The sequence below is a fragment of the Pinus tabuliformis genome, chromosome J, assembly GCF_031772625.1.
Source record: "Pinus tabuliformis cultivar Carrire ecotype Pingquan chromosome J, CPIR1, whole genome shotgun sequence".
NCBI classification, from domain to species: domain Eukaryota; kingdom Viridiplantae; phylum Streptophyta; class Pinopsida; order Pinales; family Pinaceae; genus Pinus; species Pinus tabuliformis.
The window spans coordinates 82,926,623-82,947,096 of NC_142295.1; the positions used below are offsets into that span (position 1 = coordinate 82,926,623).

A 20,474-nucleotide genomic window follows, 5' to 3' on the forward strand; every position below is an offset into this window, starting at 1 on the left:
CTCCAAGAAGCCTTAATCAAAACAGAGATAAAAAACCAAATCTTGCTCCTTCAAACAACTCCTAGGTTCATGAGATATGAACCTCCTAGTTCACTTCCTCGGTTTTGAATCTTTTATTGCTCCATGACTGAGTTGATCACCAAATTTGGAGGCAAAAAGACTCGTATTTATACGAGTTTAATCATTAAACCATCACAACTGTTTAGGAGAGGGGGGTGACTTATGTTTATGTAGGCTGACTTGACAAAGATAAAAGATAAGTATTTTCTAACATGTAAATTCAATTACTCTTCAACGAGGAGGGATTGGGAGGCAATTAAATACTCAGTGGAAAGGGCTTAAAGTCCTCTTTAAGCCTATGTGAATTTTATCTTCATTTGAACAGCGTTTGACATCAATAACAATTAATTTCTCCAACATGTCAATTCAAAACGCCATGGGTAAAATAAATAAAAAACAACCATGTTATGGATTGGTGTAGCTCAGACCAAGTGCAGTCTTTAGGTGATTTTGACAGCTTAGATTCCACTAGGTCATGGTTTCTTAGTTAAAAGCTAGTCCTGCAAATCACAGACAAACTAGCAAACAAAGAAAAAGATTTGTAGAGTGCCTCATGTCATTGGCACAACTATATGGTGAGACCGTGATGATTGAAAATTTGTTAACTTGTGTAAACCTTTTAAGTCACATTAATAGGACATATGCCTAGTAAAAATGAGATTACATTTGAACCCAAATAAAAAACAATAAATAAACCAAATAAGATAATAAAAAGAAGTGTATTTTCCTTATATTGGTCAAATTTCCACCAAAATATTATATTAAATCTCCGTTGAATAGAGATGTATGTATGTCATATAAACAATTACAAGAGGCAAAGAATTTAAGTGTATCAAAAAGGGAAAAACATGTAAAAGAGATAAGTTTTTATAATTTGACACAAAAAGAGTGGGGAAAGCCAATCAACAAACATATTCACACTGCAACTAAATAATCAACCAAATAATCATTATGATACTAAAAATCCGCCATACTTTTATGACCACTCCTATTGACATAAAGAACATAGTATACTAGAATATATACCATTTCCTTGTGATTTCTCTATTGAAATAAGGATCATGGTACAGTAAAACTTACAAGATTCACAATTTTAAACACATCCAACTCACTAATGGACAATTTACAAGAAAACATGTAAAAGGATACTAACTCAAATTCAAACCTCCATGGACATAGAACCCTCTCTTGCCTATAGATTAGCCTTTTTTGACGGGAATCATATGCAACATTAATTCAATAAAGGCAAATAACATAGGAATTTATGTTCAAGGAGAGGCTTCTGCGCTCTTAACAACTGAGGAGGCACCTGAACGCTTTAAAATTAAAACTTGTCAAGGAGCAATGGAGACAGTCGTTTATATTGAGTTTATAGACTAACCAATTCCATCATAGGCAGTGGGTTGAATGTTCAGCATACACTGAAATCTGATCTTTTGTTTGCCTGTTTGATCATCGGTTCTGCATATCAGCAGAAGATAGGAAACTACTGACATAGAAAGAATAGAGGGGTAAACGTGGACAGCACTGGGATATACATAAACTTACAAAAAAATTATTGAATAACGAGGAAAAGAAAATGCATAAGTTTTACAACGAGGAAGGGCATTTGTCCAGGAAAATTTTCTGGGAGCCTTAAATCAGACTGCGGTGCTTCCCCTCTTAACTACGGGTACAATATACATAAATTAATACCAGCCCATGATCTGTTCAGGCGCCCTGAATCAGTATATTTGTTCTATTTGAGGCAGCTTTGAAGTTGATGGTGAATAAACAAGGGCTCGTTGGTAAGCCACAGGTAACGTCAGGAGTTTTTTCACTTTCCCAACATATGCACGCTTTGTAAAGTTATCATAGTCATTTGCTTCAATTGCATCTAATATCTGGCGATAAAGGATCAGTGAAGCCCACACCTGCAAGCAAAGAAAACACGTGATTTTTTTGCCAATGTAAAGTCCCAGCATAAAGAAATTAGCTTTCCCCATGAAATGGCAATTATTACCGGCCATCTACTGGCTTTATCGAGCTCTGTAACACCTTTTTCTGCTTCGTCAAAAAACTTCCTGGCCCTTCTTATCTGATCTTTCATGAATGACCTCCATTTGTCTGTGACCTTCCCAGAAAATATATCTTCATCTGATAGGCCGCTCCGTGCAAGCTCATCTTGAGGAAGGTATATCCTGCCACGACGAGCACTGAATAACAAGAAGGCATATATATGTCAATCGGCCGAACAGAGTATAAATAATAATAATTGGAAATAAAGCTGACCTGTTAAGACATGCTTTTTAAAATATGATAAGGCCTGATTGATTGATTGATCGCCTTAGGCTGATTTTGTTTGATGTCAGAAGTAATTGAGGATCTAGGTAAAAGGGGTATATTAAATTATCCTGATTTTTGCCCCATGGTGATGGCCTATCTGCAGCCAGGCCTTTTGCTATATGATTTGTACATGATATTTTATTAATAGGAAACATGTATGACAAGGATAGAACACTAACTCTTCTCCAACATCCCGCAGTATGTTCGTAAGTTGATTTGCGATTCCCAAAGCTAATGCAGCACTATAAACATCTTCTGTTGTCGCATGTGAGTCTTGTGAAATACCCATTATAGGAACACTCATCAACCCAACTGTTCCAGCCACATAATAGCAGTAAAGATAAAGCTCATCAAAGTTCTTGTAATGTGACTTCCTCAAGTCCATACGCATCCCCTCAATCATATCTCTAAATGGCTGAAACAGACAGCAGGCAATGTATCAGACAGGCCCACAGAAGGCAAGCAATAAATTTTCTCCATCAAGAGGAAATTACTGATGAGATCATATTGTTGGAATAAATAGGAAGATAGAGGCATTCGTTTTCATTGCAGAACAAGAAATATGAATGGGTGCCAGCAGCACTAAGGTTCAGCTCTATTCTACTCCACTAAGATAACCTTTGACTATCTCACACGATGAAAGACAAACCACCAGGCAAAATCTGTTCAGTGCTTTGGCATGTTCTACAACACTTTGAGTATAGGTCTGAGAATCATAACCTGGATATCAACAGGAAACTTTGAAACTGTATCTGATAAAGCTGCATCCAGCATATCATATGGATGACCATTAAAGAGGTCCTCTAGCCTCTCTTCCCATCGATCTAGAGCCATTGGTGTTATGTGCGAAGCATTAGGACCGTCAACAAGTTCATCAGTCCTCCTACACCACACTGTATATCAAAAGAAAACATGTCAAATTAGGATATAGATCATTATAAGACTTTCTCAATTCCAGAAGAAATCACAAAATTAGGCCCGAAACACCACCAAGAAATGGTTCTTGAACAACTGAAGCAAAGAGGTGGACAGATCCATTTTGCAAAATACAGTAATGGCATAACCTGATCAGAAACAAGTTCGTCATATCACAGCTAAGATAAATACGAATCTGCACAGTCGGCACTTTAAAATAATAATAATAGTAGTAGTAACAATGATAATAAGATATGGTGCCCAGAACTAGATATTTAAGGGTGTGACGATCAAGAATTTAGAAATCAAGCAATCAGTTCTTGACTTCAAACAACCTGGGGGCATTAATAAATTGGATTAAATCCAGGCCCCAGAACTATAATAATAATAGTAGTAGCGATAAAAAATAAGAAATAGTGCCCAAAAGTACATATATAAGGGTGTGACAAACCAGAATTTCTAGATCAAGCAATCAGTTCTTAACTTCAAACAACCTGGGGGTTATTAATAAATTGGATTAAATACAAGCCCCTCAACTATAACCAGGTAGAGATGCAGTAAAGCTACCCCCACAGACAGGAAAATGGTTAGTAAAGGTTCTTATAAAACATCAGCAGAGATCTTGCTCCATGACAAACTTCGAACTTATATTAACATCCATGAAACCAAAACACGTTAGACACATAAAATGTATCTAGAAACACACAAAACGGTAAATAGGACCCATAACGTGTTTGCTAATAATTCAGACGATATTGAAGAAAGTTCCCACCTATATTAAAGGAAAAAGGAGGTAATAAAATTATTTATAGTAATGTACTCATCCCACAACTTGAAAATTCTGTAGTTTTTCCTCCTTAGGATGTATCTCGGTTGCCATATTCATGAGTATGGCTCACAAGTGCTCGCAAGGCAAGTGTGAACCTGGGATCAGTATTTAGCTCAAGAGTCAATACTCCCTATACTTGCAAGTGTTGGCAAGTACTCGCAGAATATGCGGAGAATACTAAGTCAATACCTGCCATACTTGTCAATAAGTTATTCTGCAACAAAAATGAAAATCTTTTGCACATTTTTTAATTTTGTTACTGCAAGTATGCTGAAACAACTGCCTCCGCGAGGACAAGAACCATAACCATATGATATGTGCTTGCAAAAAGAAATTTCTTACAATGGCAAAATAGATTCTCCTCCCTCATCCACCCATGCCACAAGAACTTTCATGGAAGTAATCCCCATCTCTTTTTCTTATATGGTATTAGGCAATAGATCTAAAAGTAATACTTTTCAATTTCTATCTCACCCAAGTTCCAGATTTGACAGATTCTTACCCCCAATTACTCTCAGTATTTTAATCTTTCAACCATAGTAGCAAAATTCAGTTGTACTGGTCTTCGCTGTATGGAAATTTGGCAGCAGTACAAAAGTTGGTGAGTTTTTGGTACAAGTATGTATATGGTACGGTCAACTAACTTTTGAGAGACTTTGTTAATATACCTCATGTATTTGATACACATGGTCCCATAACAAAACCCTTCCCCCCCAACACACCAAAAAAAGAATACCTCATGTATATGATACACATGGTCCCATAACAACACCCTTCCCCCCCACACATGGTCCCATAACAACACCCTTCCCCCCCAACACACCAAAAAAAGAATACCTCATGTATATGATACACATGGTCCCATAACAACACCCTTTCCCCCCAGACACACCAAAAAAAAAGAAGCAAACATCCCAGAAACCTAAATCATAAAGACCCCTCAAAAGACACCCCAAAAACCTTTAAAAAGTTTAAAAGTTCCTAAAGATCCCAACAAATATGAATTAAGTCATCAAATTTTAGCAGAAATAACTATTTTCTCTGATTCATTGAGCATTTCTAAGGCTGAAATTCTTCTAAAAAGTAGAGCAAAATGCATATTTTTGTATTGAGATACTGTCATATTAGAGCTGTGCTGGATTTTCTTGCTGGGTATTTTTTTCTGTACCAAAACATATTCATATTCAAATCTTGCCATATACTTTCAACATTATGACAAAGTTCATGAGCTGCTTTCCTCATCATGAGATATTCCCTTTCAAATGTGCTTGTATTTTATACTTTTTCAGTTGAAATTTTTGGTACAAATCTGTTCCTTGTTGATGATGATTTTATCCCACAAATTGACTGAAACTTTGTTGGTCTCATGGTGTTGGCATTGATGTCAACTTAGGATGTCTACCTAAGGAATCAATTGTATTGGCATTGATGACAAGAAGTTTGGAGGATTTGTCATGATGATCAGAGGCTCGATGATGTGTTACTAAGGTGTGTCTGATGTTTGCAGAGGCAGTTTGGAGGATTTGTCATGATGATCAGAGGCTCGATGATATGTTACTAAGGTGTGTCTGATGTTTGCAGAGGCTCTACAAGTGTTTGAGAAGCATTGAGGACGAATGGGAAAGTTCTGGGCAAAGAGGAGGTGATTTTCCATGAGTTAGGGCATCTTCTCTGAATACAGTTATGCACAAAGCGAAGATAGCAGCATCTTTGCCGGGAGCCCACACTATCCCCATGATGATTGTCTCTAGGAACCAGTTCAATCCTCCCAGTGATGCTCGTAGGTGAAAAATTCCAATTTGTGTGCAGACATAATTTACCATGAGCATTTCCCAAGGTATTTGCCCAAGGTTTTTGATGGTTTAGAGTCGAATTGAGTTGGTCTACATTATAAAAGGTGAACAAATCAAATATAATGAGGATTAGTGCTTTGTATTGATCGCATCTTTCATCTCTGAAAAAATGTCGGAGTGTGCAATAGAAAGGGTTACACAGTGAAAGAATGTGAGCTAATGTATTGCAGATAAAGTGCAAATCAAAGGTCAGATTTGGAGCAATATTGCAAACATGTTGAGAGTGCCTATGGAGAATAGATGATCAGAATTTGTATGCAGATGCTAGTGTTATGTAGCTGCTGATATGGAGAACAAAGTATTGTTGTAGCTGTTGGAGTTACAGATCAGAGATCAGATTGCTAACGGTGTGTTGCAGGAATGTTTAGCTGAGGATACCATGTATTTTTGTAGCAATCAAACGCTACATATATTGTTGCTATTGTATTGTCATTGAGATTGTGGATTTTATTGTTGTTGTTGGGTTGTATGAGTGTGTTGTCTTGTCAAGACTCAAGAGTATGATGTTGCTGTTTGAGTTTGAGTTTGATGAGCATATTTGATTGTGTGAGCCGATGTATTGTTTGAGCTGCAGAGAGACATATGTTGCAGTGAGTTTGTATTCAGTTGTATGAGCATAGAGGATGTTGTGAGTCCAGTATGAAAATGCACAAATGTGGCTCACAAACATTTGATTGTAGATAGCAGTGGATCTAGTATGAAACATTGTGAAATGAGGTCCACAAGAGGAGCTTGAAGGTTGGGGCGTTCAGTGGGCAAGTGGTGGTTTGCGAATTGAAGGTGTAGCGGCATCCTTTAGGTAGAGGCCTGAGAACTTGGGAGTGGTGGCCTCCGTCCAGTATTGGCTAGATAGACTATTGGGTGTTAGGGCATCCAGCAGGTGGTGGCTTGAAAAGTCGTGGGAGTGGTGGCTTCCAGCAAGTGGTGGCTTGCAAAGTCATGGGAGTGGTGACTTCTAGTAGGTGGTGGCCTACAAAGTTGAGGAAGTGGTGACTTCCGACAAGTTCTAGCCTAAAGCAAGGGTTGCTCACGTGATTAGGAAGTTGTGGCTTGCACACTGGTAGTGGCCAGTGCATATGATGTACGAAGAAGATTTTTAATAATAAAGCAATGGTGGTTTTTCCCCGTTGGGTTGTCTGCCTAACATCCGGCGTCCTCATGTGTATGATTGATATGTTATGCATTGCTGCTCTTATGGTTGTTTGATTATTAGTATGTTCTTGTTCATATAATTCACATGTTATGATCTGCTAATGTTTAATGTGTTGTTGATTATTTAATGAATGATTCAGTTAATTGTGAAAGAAAGGCAAAAACTAGTATAAGCTGACCATAGAGCACAATACTGATTCAACACCTCCCCCCCATCTCAGTGTTGTCCATGCTTCCAACAAACTTCTCTCCCAAATATGCCTTTAGCCTTTCTTCTTCACATGCCACCTCTATTATGCATTTTTCCATTATTTATTTTCACATGTTCCTATTCTTCTTCAAGATTCTCCATAAAGGACTTCTTTGTAACCTATTGTTAGCCATAATGATCACCCTTTTTCTCAAACTTTGACTCAACTCTTTATTCCATATATTTGATTCTACAAAGGGAAATTCGTAGGATCTCTTCGTCATTTTGAAAAGCCTTGTGATCAGCACCTTTTTCACCTTTCACATATTGCTCCCAGTAAGTGTCGGCATTGTACTTGCCCAGCCTTTACACTCATAAAGAACATATTTGATTAGAATCTTGAATACTAATAGGATTCTTATAGTATTTCAATCCCAAAATTTCACCTTACAGCAGATGTTCTGAAAGGCATGATGTGTTAAAAGGACTGGCATTTCATACTTGGAGAATGCATTATAAGAAAGCAAACTGTTAAAGAAAGGGTTAGTGTGGAGTGCAGCCCCACTCAAACCTTGGGGATGTTTCGAGTCTTGACCCTTGAGCTATGTACTGTGAATCACTTCCACCACACTCTTAGGGAAAGAAGTGGAATAAAGCAAATTGTTAAAGAAAGGATTAGTATGCAATGCATCTCAAGTCAAACCTAGAGATTGTTTTTACCCTTAAGCTTTGTACTGTAAATCCCTCCACCATACTATAAGGAAACAAATTATGACAATCCTAGGCCTCCCATAAGCGTCCCATGTTGTGCCTCTAGCACAACATAATATATGTATTATGTATAGCATATAAAATGAACCTTCCATGGGGTTCTATGAATCCTTAGGGGATAGTTGAGCCATATAGTCAATGTAGTGGGCCAATAATGTCATTTTATATGGTCATACATGTTATTAGATGACCATAATAGATATGCCTGGGTGTGTCAGTCATTATATCTATAAATAGATAATTTCTACGTCATTGCAAGACGTTGTTCACAATTATTTTGCAATAACCTTATCATGTTTCATGAAATTTCAGGTGTAAGGCATGGTATACCTATTTTGGGTCCCCTGTACACCTTTCTAAAGTAGGCAATGTGCAGCCCATCACTTTTGGAAGCAGTGTGGTTCCCCTTATGTTTTGTATCTTGCACATAACTGATGATATTTGAGCTAGTTATAAATATTAAAGATATTTTATGTATATTTCATGATATTTCTGTTATTTTGGATATATTCTTCTATAATCTCCATTTTGTGCCATTTGGAGCATAACAAACAGAAACAGAGATGCAATTGTCAGACCTACACCTTAGACCCAAATTGAGTGCCAATTAATTTCTTGGAAAGAAGTTGCTATTAGTATTTCTAGCTTAACTTTCAGTGTATTTGGAAATAGAAATCTCGGAGATCTTGTATCCACAATTTAAGTTTCAAATCTAGTCATGAAGAATTGACAAAAATAATATGTTGCAATAAATTATGCATTGTGAAAATTCCGAAAACCAGAATCCCTTTGCAGAAACTGGAAATTATTCTCCTAATTGTTAATTTTATTTAACAATTTATTTACTTTTTCCTACAGCAAATACTGAATAACTCACACTGCAACCTACACAAATAAAACTACAGAAGAATAAACGCTGGAACTTGGAAGAAATGCTAGCACACACATAAACTAACATAGTTATTTTTGTACAAATGTCCCCGGAAAAAATCCCAACTTGGGAAAACCGGTGCAGCAATTGAGGGTTTTAATATTAAGCAGCAGTGAAATAGTCTGAGTACAATTGGATGCCAAAACTGGCAATCCTACAGAGAAATACTAGCAAGAAAAATCTAGTGAGGAAATCTCCTCACTCCACAGGCAAATTCGGGCTCTGACCTCAGCTCAAAGTGAGTCATCCAAACTGGCTCTGCGCAGTTACTATGTCACCCTAGCGCAATCCCTTCTGCACTCAATTCGAACCAGCTTCTCCTCAAGCCATTTGGTCTGTTGTTGTCTGGGAAATGTCTCTCCTGGCCTCCGAAACCTCTCTCCAGCTTCTGGCACTGAAACTCGTCTTTCCCCAGCGTAATCGAAACTGCCTCTAGAGGCTAGTGCATTGCCCCAGTGTCAACCTCTCTGTGGCTCTTTTGCCTCTCCGTAAATGCACTCACTGGATCTGGAATCCTTCCTCCAGCTTCACTGTCTCTGCCCCTCTCTCACTGCTTCGATCTCACTAGCTCTCTATGTGGCAACTGACTGCTGCTACTCTGGAAATTGATCTGCTCATGAAATCGAACTACTGAATTGTCTTCTCCAAGCCCCATCTACTTCTTCTTATAATCCTCTATTGAGACTTCAACGACCAAGATTAGATCTTAATCAATGGGTAGGATTAACTTGAAGTCGATTTGTGTGAATTTCTAGAACATTCACACCTTGACTTAATTAATTATGATTAATTAGTCATATTCCCTAAGTTTAGACTTAGGAAATATTAAAAAACTGACTAATAATCTAATTAAGTCATTTCTAGGTGGAATTTCCAGAAACGATTTATGGGTTTTGGAGATCTCATGTATTCTAGCCTCTCCACAAAATTTCGTGGGTAGAACACATCCGATGCTACAAAAACTAACACTCCCTCTTAGCGAGGAATGCGTTCTAGTGCTCTACTGCTCATCCTGTAGCAGCACCCTGTCTCTGCATCATCTCCTATCATGTTGCTGATGTTTGGATGCTACTACCCACTAACTACTGCGCAACTCTAATATATGTTGCATCTGTGTTGCTGCTAAACCGCTGCCAACACTGCATCTGCACTGCAACTCCCTCTTCATATGTTGTTGTTGCAACTGCAACATCTACAACTGAAAAGCATCATAAAGACTAAATCAACTGTGATCAGTATGATGCATCTGTCACCCAAGTCTCTGACTGTTGCTAGTATCTACGTTGTCACTGAGGAATCTGCACTGCTGTTGACTCTGCACTGTGCCACCTGCACTGTTGCCAACTCTGCACTGCACTCCCCAGCATTTCATTGCTACTAGACTCTGCATCTATCACTCTAGCATCTCACTGCATCTACTACCACTAATCCATCCTGCTACTAAATATTGTGGGCTCCTGTAGCAAGGTACTGATCCAAGAGGTGGACCTCCTCAAGGATCCTGCCCATCTGTAGCACTTTGGGGCTACAGCACCAAGTCACCCCACTTCACTCCTGGGGGTATGTCAACAAACATGGCGAAGTCTTCCTCTAGCCTGGAGGAAAGCCTATCAATCTCTGTTGATGCTGCCTACTGGTCCTGCTTCTCCTCCTTGTCCTTCTTCCTGAGAGGACACTAGGTACTGTAGTGACCAAGCTCACCACATCTGAAGCACTTGACCTTCGACAAGTCCTTCTTCCTCCTCTACTCCCCCTGTCCCTAATTGGGACCCTTCGATGCGAGGGCCACATTCTCCTCCTCCTTCACCTACTTCGATCCGCTGTTGTTGCCATTGATGGAGCTCTTTAAAAGAGCTCGCCTCAATTCCTCCTATTGCAAATCGGCCCACATCCTGTCCCACCTTGGCAAGGTATCTCTACCCAAGATACTTTGGACGAATACCTGCCACTCCTCGGAGACACTGTTTAGTGTCAACCTCACAAGCTCTGTGGGTTGAGGCATTGCCCCAACAGCTGACATCTAATCTCGGACCTCCTGAATCCTGGTGAGGAAGGGGTCTATGCCTTGCCCCTTCTGCATCCTGATGCATCTCAGCTTCTCCTCTAAGTACATCTTCCGTTGCTCGGAAGTGCCCTGGTATACCATGGAGAGAGTCTCCCACGTCTCTTTGGTCATTCCCTTGGCCGCTATGTGTGAAACAATGTGATCTCGAACGTCGTCTAGGATCAACTTCTTCACCCACGCTATTTTCTTTTTGTACTCCTTCATCTGATCTGCATCCTAGGGAACTGTTATCACTTGCATCAATATATGGCTTTAGGCCATATTCATCTAAAAGGAAGGACATCCTTTGCTTCCAGATGACATAGTTGGAAGCCCATCCAACCTGTCCTAATCACGAAGCCCAACAGTGGCCATCTCAAAAAATGTCGAAAATCTCCTCTTCCCTTCTGCTCAGCTATCCGCACTCCCTTCTGGAGTGAGAAAATATGCTCGCAACAATTGTTGATTTGCAAGGAAAATCGAACTTCTTGAGACTAGAAGTTCCTTGAGGAAAAATTTTCCCTCAGTGTGTGCTCTTCTTCCTTCCACTTGATGCTAGCTTTGCTCTAGCAAACTGCTGCAAAACTACTGCGTCCAGGAAGAGATCTACTCCACGAAAATACTGAGTTGCTCCCTCTGCCTCTGGAATCACTCGATCTAGAGAGATCAAATTTTTATGTCCCTCACTCAGAAAAATCAAATCTCCTCAAGTAACTCGGCCTCTTGGCAAAGTGACTGCGTTGACCCTGGGAGTTTCGATCTATTGTCCACACTGAACAACGAAACTCCTTCTGTATTTGCTACTGAGCTCTCAAGCTGATCAACTGCGCTCTGATACCATGTGCAAATTCCGAAAACCGGAATCGTATTGCAGCAACTGGAAATTATTCTCCTAATTGTTAACTCTGTTTAACAATTTATTTATTGTTTCCTACAGCAAATACTGAATAACTCACACTGCAACCTACACAAATAAAACTGTAGAAAAATAAACACAGGAAGAAATGTTAGCACACACATAAAATAACACAGTTATTTTTGGACAAATGTTCCCAAAAAAACCCAACTTGGGAAAACCGATGCAGCAGCTGAGGGTTTTAATATTAAGCAACAGTGAAATAATTTGAGTACAACTAGATGCAAAAACTGGCAATCCTACAGAGAAATACTGGCAAGAAAAATCTAGTGAGGAAATCTCCTCACTCCACAAGCAAATCTGGGCTTTGAGCTTAGCTCAAATTGAGCTGTCCAAATTGGCTCTGCGCAGCTACTGCGTCAACCTAGCGCAATCCCTTCTGTACTCAGTTCGAACCAGCTTCTCCTCAAGTCATCTAGTCTGTTATTGTCTAGGAAAATGCCTCTTCTAGCCTCCGAAGAGACATTTCGCACGTGACAAAAATTAGGGCAAAAATCTCGCACATGTGGCAGAATTCTCCCTCCTTTGACCTTCACTCTATCTCCTTTGACTTTTGCTCTTCTTTCTTGACTTTTCACTGGTTTTCTTTCTCTTCTTAGCATAGAAATCGAATTTGTGAGTGAGTGAGTAAATGAGGTCAAGTTGCATTGTCTATATACACATCCAGGAGGTTGAATGGGTCTCCCAAGCCGACTTGGTCTTGTGGGGAAAAATACTCTTTTTGACTCAAAATAAAATTTTATTTCTTATACAAAATAGTCCAAATGGGATTTTGGCTCATGAAAAAAATTATTTTAACTTCAATAAACCCTAGAACCATGAAGAACATGCTTGGACTAGAAAATAATAATAATAATATTTTTTCTTTTTCTTCTTATTTTTTTCTCATGAAATAGTAATGATACAAGTACAATGATAATTATGAAGAAGGAACCTAGTTACATTTCCAACACTAGTAAGGTGAGAGGACAAGTTTACAATCAAAATCGGTCAATCATCCAGATCATCCCCCTATCCATACTAAATGCCCAAAACATTAAGTAAAAGCACTCGATTGCAAAATGATCACAATGCATGTTGCCGGCTTGCTTACACACTTATGTTAATGTGGGAAAAATCCTCAACCCCACTAGGTGTGGCCTCGATGACAAAACTTAGAGAAGGGGTTGTTACCTAATCCTGACTCTCTCTGTTTCGGCTCTCTCCTAGCTAAAGTCAAGTGGGGTAGACCCTATGGAAGATTCTAAGGAAGACTTGTTATACTCAACAAGTTCTAGGAGATAATTAGTAGACCAAGTAAAGCATCAATCATTCAAAGATTTGTAACTTGAAGCAAGAAATAAAGACTTAAAAAGTAAAAATGGTCATAAGCATGTAATCAACATCAACATGTAAATAAATGAAAATAATTCAACAATATATCTTGCAAGGCAAATTGATGTAAGTAGACCAATGCCAAATAATATAATCTTGCAAGAAATACAATATGCTCAAAGGTAGTAACAATACTTGCAATAAAATAATGCTTTCAAGATACAACAAGTTCAATAGAATAGAGAAGCTGCAAAATAAGTGTTAGAACAACCAATAACAAATCTACAATATGAGGTACAACTTTGAAAGAAAAGCACTAAATGGAATTGAATGCTTGCAAGTAAGATATTGCTTGTACTTGAAAAAGGAAATATGCTCACATGAAATATAAACAATGATATGACATCAATGGAACTTTAAGCTAATCCAATGAGCATGAACAAGATACAAGAATAAAACTAAAGTACTTGCAGTGAAAGAGATATAGGTGTTTTAAACAATGATATGACATCAATGGAACTTTAAGCTAATCCAATGAGCATGAGCAAGATACAAGAATAAAACTAAAGTATTTGCAATGAAAGACATATAGGTGTATAGGTGTTTTCAAAGTATCTTGCATGTATTTGAGAAAGAGCTAAAATGATGAAATGTTCAACAAGATCCAAGCTTCAAATGCATGCAAAACCATTCAAAGTTGTAAGGTCGTTGTATGTGATGGTGTTCTTGCTCAAATCCTTCAACCTAGTAAGGACTGAGGTGGTTACAAGAGGCCTCATGTAGAGAATCTTAGCTTCATTAATGAGTATCCACCTAGTCCTTCAAGCCAACCCACGTGCCATCATTCCTACAAGGGACTCGGCCACACAAGAGAACTGTGTGGTCACGTGTTTAACCTTTTCTCCAAACTCAGATTTTGGGAAAATCAAAGAAGATTTCCTAAAGTCTATCAACCAAGCTTATGCTTGGAGGTAAATTTTAGAAATGCAAAAATTTGCAAGTGTAAGTGAGATGTAAAGGATCAAAGGTTAATTGCAAGTAAAAGTAGTGCTCCAAAATGTGAAATGCTTCAAAATAACTTAAACAAAGATGTTCATTCACATTCAAAGAAATACTATACTTGCATGAAAAATGAACTTCAAATGATAGCTATGAAATGAGCAATGAAGAAACACTATAATCAGCAATTAAATGAATTATATCAGCTGAAAGTAAATCAGATTTGCAATGATTAAATGAGCAATGTAAAGCACAAATTGCAAGTCTAAAATTAGCCCAATAGAGTGAGGAACTTGAGCAAGTAAATGAGTGAAATAAAAATGAATCTAGGCTACTTGCAAGAGTGAAAAGAGAACTTGAAAGAGCAAAGCAAGAAACCACTCACCAATGCTACCTCCTACTAAATGAGGAGATAGGGATGCCAAGGGGAAATCCCCAAGCTCCCTCAAAAGAAAAGTTTGCTTTTATTATTAAAGAAGAAGCCCTCTTATAGAGAGATGAGGGACTTTAAGGCTTGAGGAGAGTTTACAAGAAGCTCAAGAGAGCAAATACTCTTCCTCAAGAGAAACTAAATGAAATAAGAAAAGGGTACAATGCCTATTATAGTAATAAAATGAGGAGTCTTTTAATGAGGTAACTCACTTTTCTTCAAGGAAATGTGATCTTGATGGCTCAACTTCTCGGTCTTCAAGAGGAACTATTGCGTATGAGAAATGGAGAGAAGGATAGTTTAAGATCACGAACTTAGGTATGGTGAAGGGCTCCAAGTAAATGGTTCCTCAATCTTCCACCTAGAAGCTCCTTCAAAGGATGCCTTCCAGCCACGCTCCAAGCCTTCAAGAGGACTATGAAAACACAAGAGAAAAGAAACTTAGATTATGTGCAATATAAATAGTTACAAAATGGTAATATACATTATAACACAAGCACAAGTCACAAGAGAAGAAGTAGATTCCCCCCCTTGTGCAAGCAAAGAAAGGCTAAGCCCTTCAACCAAGCTCTCACAACTAGATCATATCAACAAAAGCGCATGAGATTTGACAAGTAAGATTGAAATTTATAGTATTAGAGAGCTATGGTAGGAAAACTCCCTTCTCAAACTCATTGGATCAGCCTTTCTGAGAAATTGATTTGATGTGAGTTCTTACACCTTTTGCCTTAAGAGTGGGTTCATCCAACCAAATATTTACCCCATGTTCAAGCTTTGCTCAAACACAAGATTTTCTACACACTTGTGTTGGACATTGGATAAACCAGCACTCCTCGTGTGTTTCGCGACATGTGCTTAACCGCCTCTCGTGGATCCATTAACTCTAGCGATGCATCCGTTTACTAACACCTATGGGTTTTGGTGTAACGGCAATCGTGATTCCAACAAGTGGTATCAGAGCCAAAGGTCTCGAGTTCGAATCACACCCGGCTCACACTAGGGGGGAGATTGTTGGACATTGGATAAACCAGCGCTCCTCGTGTGTTTCACGACGTGTTCAACCGCCTCTCGTGGATACATTAACTCTGGCAATGCGTACGTTTACTAACACCTGCGGGTTTTGGTGTAATGGCAATCATGATTCCAACAACTTGAAAGAGTAGCTTCACAAGGGACTAGATTACACAATGAAAAAAGAGGCTAGAGGTTCAACCAAAAATCTTTCAGTGCTCTTCAATCTAGAGTGGTCCTCTAGGCCAAAAACCAATGCAAGATAACTTACACCAATTAATCCAAAAGCTTGTCAAATGAAACAACAAATCCAAATTTAACAAGCATAGAACATGAAGCACATAATTGAACAATATTACCTCAAAAGGGAAGAACAACAACAAACCAAAGTGACCCCCAAAGTCTAGCTTTATTGATCAATGAAAGAAGTGAGTACAAATACTACCAGAGTTTTGCTAGCCCAATAGCTCGTCTAAGAATTGATACAACGAGGAGCCCAAGGCTCATTTAAATAAAGAAATGGGAGAAAATCCCAATCTGAAACCCCAATGATAAGTGGAGAAATGGAGAAAATCTCAAGAAAAAATCGAACTTGATGTGTGGAGCTCCAATGCTAAGTGTAGAAGTTGATTTCTGAGATGTGGCAGAGTTTTCCTTGAGGTTGGACAGCATACCCATGTGCCAAATTCGAATTTCATTAATTTGGTTGCCAAGCGTGAAGAAGGGTGAGTGAGATGGGAACCATCTCCCACAAACTTCTCAACCAACACATCAAAGGAACGATGCCTCTACAAATGGATGCGTAGAGTTGTTGTAGATGTTGCGTTTAGTTGTGAGCTTGTGCATAGGTGCTGGAATGAGTGGCTATGCGTACAAGTGGGGAACTATGTAAAGTTTGGTGGAGACATTTCCCATAATAATCTCCGTCAAATATTTTATCAAATCCTTAAGTATCTCTCCATACCATGCGTTAATCTCCTCCAAGAGATTCAACTTACCACATAGCAAATCGTACCCCAATCTGGCCCACTAACTCAATTTTCCCATGTGCCATATTTCTTGTGATTATGTGGGTGCCCACTTACCCTTTGACTTGTCTTTTAACTTGACTTTATTTTCAAATTCATTTCCACCTCATTCTAGCATGTGGAAATTTTTATTATTTCTCCATTTTTTATTTTTTGGGCTATTTTATTGCCACATTTTCCTTTGCACTTAGGAAAAGTGAGTTTTGAGGGGTAAAAACACATTTTATGACCCCCAAAGTGTGTCTTAATAGAAAGTTGAGGTGTATAGGTCTAATTTTGATCAATGTTGCAGTAATCGTTATCGGGATATTATTGGTGAGGGGAAAAAATCAGAAAAAATCGTAACATACAAAAATATTCATTATTTTTTCAATTTTTTTAATATCTAAAGCATCTACAACATAAAATAAATACATTGACACATAAATATGATAAAAGAACTAATATATAAGATGTTTAATATCATTTCTAGTGCTACATCACACATAACAGTGAATCATGTCCTGAATAGTAAGCCCTGACTCATGACTCCCAACTCAGCCTCAAAATATCAACAAAAAATATAATAATGTATCTCATGAGGCATAATGTCATATACAATGAAATGAACCAAATAACTAAAGTCTAATACTACTAATTTCCTCTGCCCCTCTTGCAAGAAAATGCAATATCTTTCCCTTTCCCTCTAGATGTAGATGTCGGTGGAGTTGGCAGTGGACTCTGCTGTGCTCTAGAAGCTGAAGAACTAGGAGCTATAGGAGGTAGACCACGTCCTCTACTGGTGGCAGGGGTAGCCCGGGTAGGTGGTGTCACCTCCTCTTGCTCCGCCTCCTCCTCCTCCTCCTCCTCCTCCTCCTCCACTACCTCCTGCTCTAACCAATCATCGGCAGACTCCATGAGAGGCCTCTCGGCCTCAACCCTCCATGCAGCAGTGGTGTCAATCCCATCCAATGAGATGGCCTCCATATCAGGTATCCTCTCAAGTTGCCTCACCCACAATCGAAGATTGTAGTAGACGTAGACCATGTCATTAAGTCGCTGGGACTCCAACCTGTACAAAGATCATGAAATAATAATTATAAAAAAAAATATTGTTTAATGAATTCAAAAAATTATTTGGAAATTTGCAATATTTTAAGTGTTAACCTGTTGCGCTTCTTCTTGTGTATTTTTTCAAATACACTCCAGTTGCGCTCGCATCCTGAGGAGCTACATGTTTGGTTGAGGATTCGAATGGAAAGCTTTTGCTGAAGGGGTACCCTGGCACCATACATTCTCCACCATGCATCTACAACAAAATTACAAAAAAAAAAATTAAATAAACATAAGGAAAAAATGAAATTTGAAAGTTGAAGCAAAGTATGAAGTTATGAACTTGAAGAGACAATGAAATTTGAAACAAACTAAAAAATCCCTGGCATTTTAGTCATCCTATCAGTCACAGCCATGTCAAAGTCAAATGTGCCACCTGTCATCCTGTATGTCTCAATTTCTTTGGCGATTTTTGCACATTCTGCTGGAGATTGCACCATCCTTTGAACACAGGTTAAGAATCTATCCATGATCTCAGCATCAAATACGAACCCACGTGGGTAAGAAAATGTGGGGTTTAAGTAGATCCCTACAGCATGAATGGAAAGATGGAGTGTGTTGTTCCATCATTCATCAATCACTTCCCATAGGAGGAGTTGTCTCTGAAACCCCTCATCTCCCTTATCATCATAGTAGGCCCGAATGGATTCTTTCGCCATGTCCATGGCCTTATACAAATAGCCCATTGAGAGCTTCTCACCATCAACTAATCGAAGAACCTTTACCAAAGGTTCAATAACGGTGCACACCTCCTGCACTCCTGCCCAAAATTCTTCCTGGTATGAAACTAATCTGCATATGACCTCTCCCTCTAGTTTGCGGCTCATTGTCAAAGCACGCCACTCCTCTGAAAGAAATATTCCCTTCACATCCCACATAGAATTCAAGAGGGATTGAAGAGATATGAAACTAGTGGCAAACCGTGTAATGGCGGGGCGCACCAACTCTTTATTGTCGGTGAATTTTCTTATCAAGCTAAGCACGGATGTATGATTATATATAAATTTTGTAATGCTTTTTGATGACTCAACAATATCTTTGACAAAGGAAATTTTCCCTGTGTCCTCCAACATCAAATCAATACAATGTGCAACACAAGGTGTCCAAAATAAAGTAGGATGCCTCTCCATAAGCATCCTGCCAGCAGCAACATAATTTGCAGCATTGTCCGTTATGACTTGGACAACATGTTTTGCACCCACCTCCAAAATAAACACATCCAGCAAATCACATAAAGTTTTTGCATCTTTGATATGTGAAGACGCATCAACAGATTTCATAAACATTGTCCCCTTAGGACAACTAACCAAGAAGTTTATAAGGGTTCTCCCTTTTTGGTCGGTCCAACCATCTGACATCACAATGCATCCTGTTTGTGCCCATGATGCCCTAAACTCCTCCAATCTTTTGGTGCAGTCAACCTTTTCATTTTGAAGAATCTGGCCTCTAAAGTCATCATAAGAAGGGATTTTGTACCCTGGGCCAATAGTTGCAATAGCATCAATAGCAAGCTGGAAAAATGGATTATTCCTTGCAACGCTGAAAGGAATATCACTCCAAAGGAAAAATTTGGCCAACAACTTGTCAGCTTGTTCTTTCTCAGTTTTTTTAAGCATTGAAGTGATAGATGGTTGTGAACCAGGCGTGGTTCTAGGAACAAAAAATGATGAGGCAGCTACCGGGTTGGTTGTATATATTGATTCTGAAGTAGAACCAGTACCACTTCCTTGTTCACCTGAGCCTAACACAGCCTTTGTTAGTTGCTTCTTCATTTCTGCTTTGGCCTCTCTATTGTGCTCTAAATTTTCCAATGATCTCATGGCTTTTCGGATGATTTTAGGATTTGTATTTTTGCAAGGCCCTACATCAAATCCAAGGATTTGTGCAAGGTGATACTTCAATCTATAAACCCCCCCTGACATATGCTGCCCACACAACTTGCAAGACAAGTTTATTCTATCAAACCCTCCATCAGGTTCACCAAATTCTCACAGAGAGTCCAATTTCCTTGGCATGTTTGTAACTTGGTTGAACTCTAGACTCTTGAGTTTTAAATTTGTAAGATGAAGTTTGAAGTTTGACTTTGAACTTTGAACTTTGAAGTTGAATGGTGAACCTATGGCAAAATAAGGATTACAATTTACAAGTTACAAACTTACAATTTACAAAAACTAAAAAAAATTACATACATGAGTAACATGACAAAACACATGGAATTTTTGACAATTTAAGTTTTTAACAAACAAAATGAAAAACCCCATCAAATCAATTCAAAAATATTTGATAACCCATTGAATTCTTTTGATAAACAATGGGTTATCCAGATTCCAAACCCAACCAAAAACATAAAAAAAAACCAAAACAAAGTTACAAAACACAAAATTTTGGTGCCCATACCGGTTTGATGGAGAAAATTCATCTCCTCCTTAGCTCTCAATCTGTTTTTCTCCTCCAATCAGCTGATTCAGCTCCCAAACGACCAAGCTTTCTTTGCTAGGTCACTCCAAAACCGCATCGCTGCTGCTGTCTGTCCAAATGATTTTCAAAAAATCATTTTTTTGGGCTTATAAAAGCATTGTCCGCCGACCCCGCGATAATTACACATTGAATCACG

The 20,474-nt window shown here is 38.6% G+C and overlaps 2 protein-coding genes and 1 long non-coding RNA gene across 3 annotated transcripts in view; 1 reads left to right on the plus strand and 2 right to left on the minus strand.

Moving 5' to 3' along the window:
- Positions 1-1,364: 1,364 nt before the first annotated feature.
- LOC149225618 (phytoene synthase 2, chloroplastic-like) overlaps positions 1,365-20,474 on the minus strand; it is a 99,025-nt gene continuing 79,915 nt past the window's right edge. Inside the window, exons 3-6 of the mRNA XM_089377206.1 lie at positions 3,106-3,278; positions 2,565-2,800; positions 2,063-2,255; positions 1,365-1,973 (exon numbers count right to left, since the gene is read on the minus strand). Coding sequence (XP_089233332.1) covers positions 1,785-1,973; positions 2,063-2,255; positions 2,565-2,800; positions 3,106-3,278 — 791 coding nt within the window. The 3' untranslated portion in view covers positions 1,365-1,784. The remainder of the gene's footprint in view (positions 1,974-2,062; positions 2,256-2,564; positions 2,801-3,105; positions 3,279-20,474) is intronic.
- On the plus strand, positions 4,994-7,126 carry LOC149225619 (uncharacterized). Its single transcript, XR_016246977.1, has 2 exons — positions 4,994-5,617; positions 5,711-7,126. It is a non-coding gene; the product is annotated as an uncharacterized LOC149225619 (long non-coding RNA).
- Positions 11,767-18,300, minus strand: LOC149225620 (uncharacterized). Its single transcript, XM_089376836.1, has 4 exons — positions 18,237-18,300; positions 17,915-18,056; positions 17,582-17,819; positions 11,767-11,901 (listed from the first exon to the last, which is right to left on the minus strand). The coding sequence occupies exons 1-4, from the start codon at positions 18,298-18,300 to the stop codon at positions 11,767-11,769; spliced, it is 579 nt and encodes a 192-aa protein (XP_089232962.1).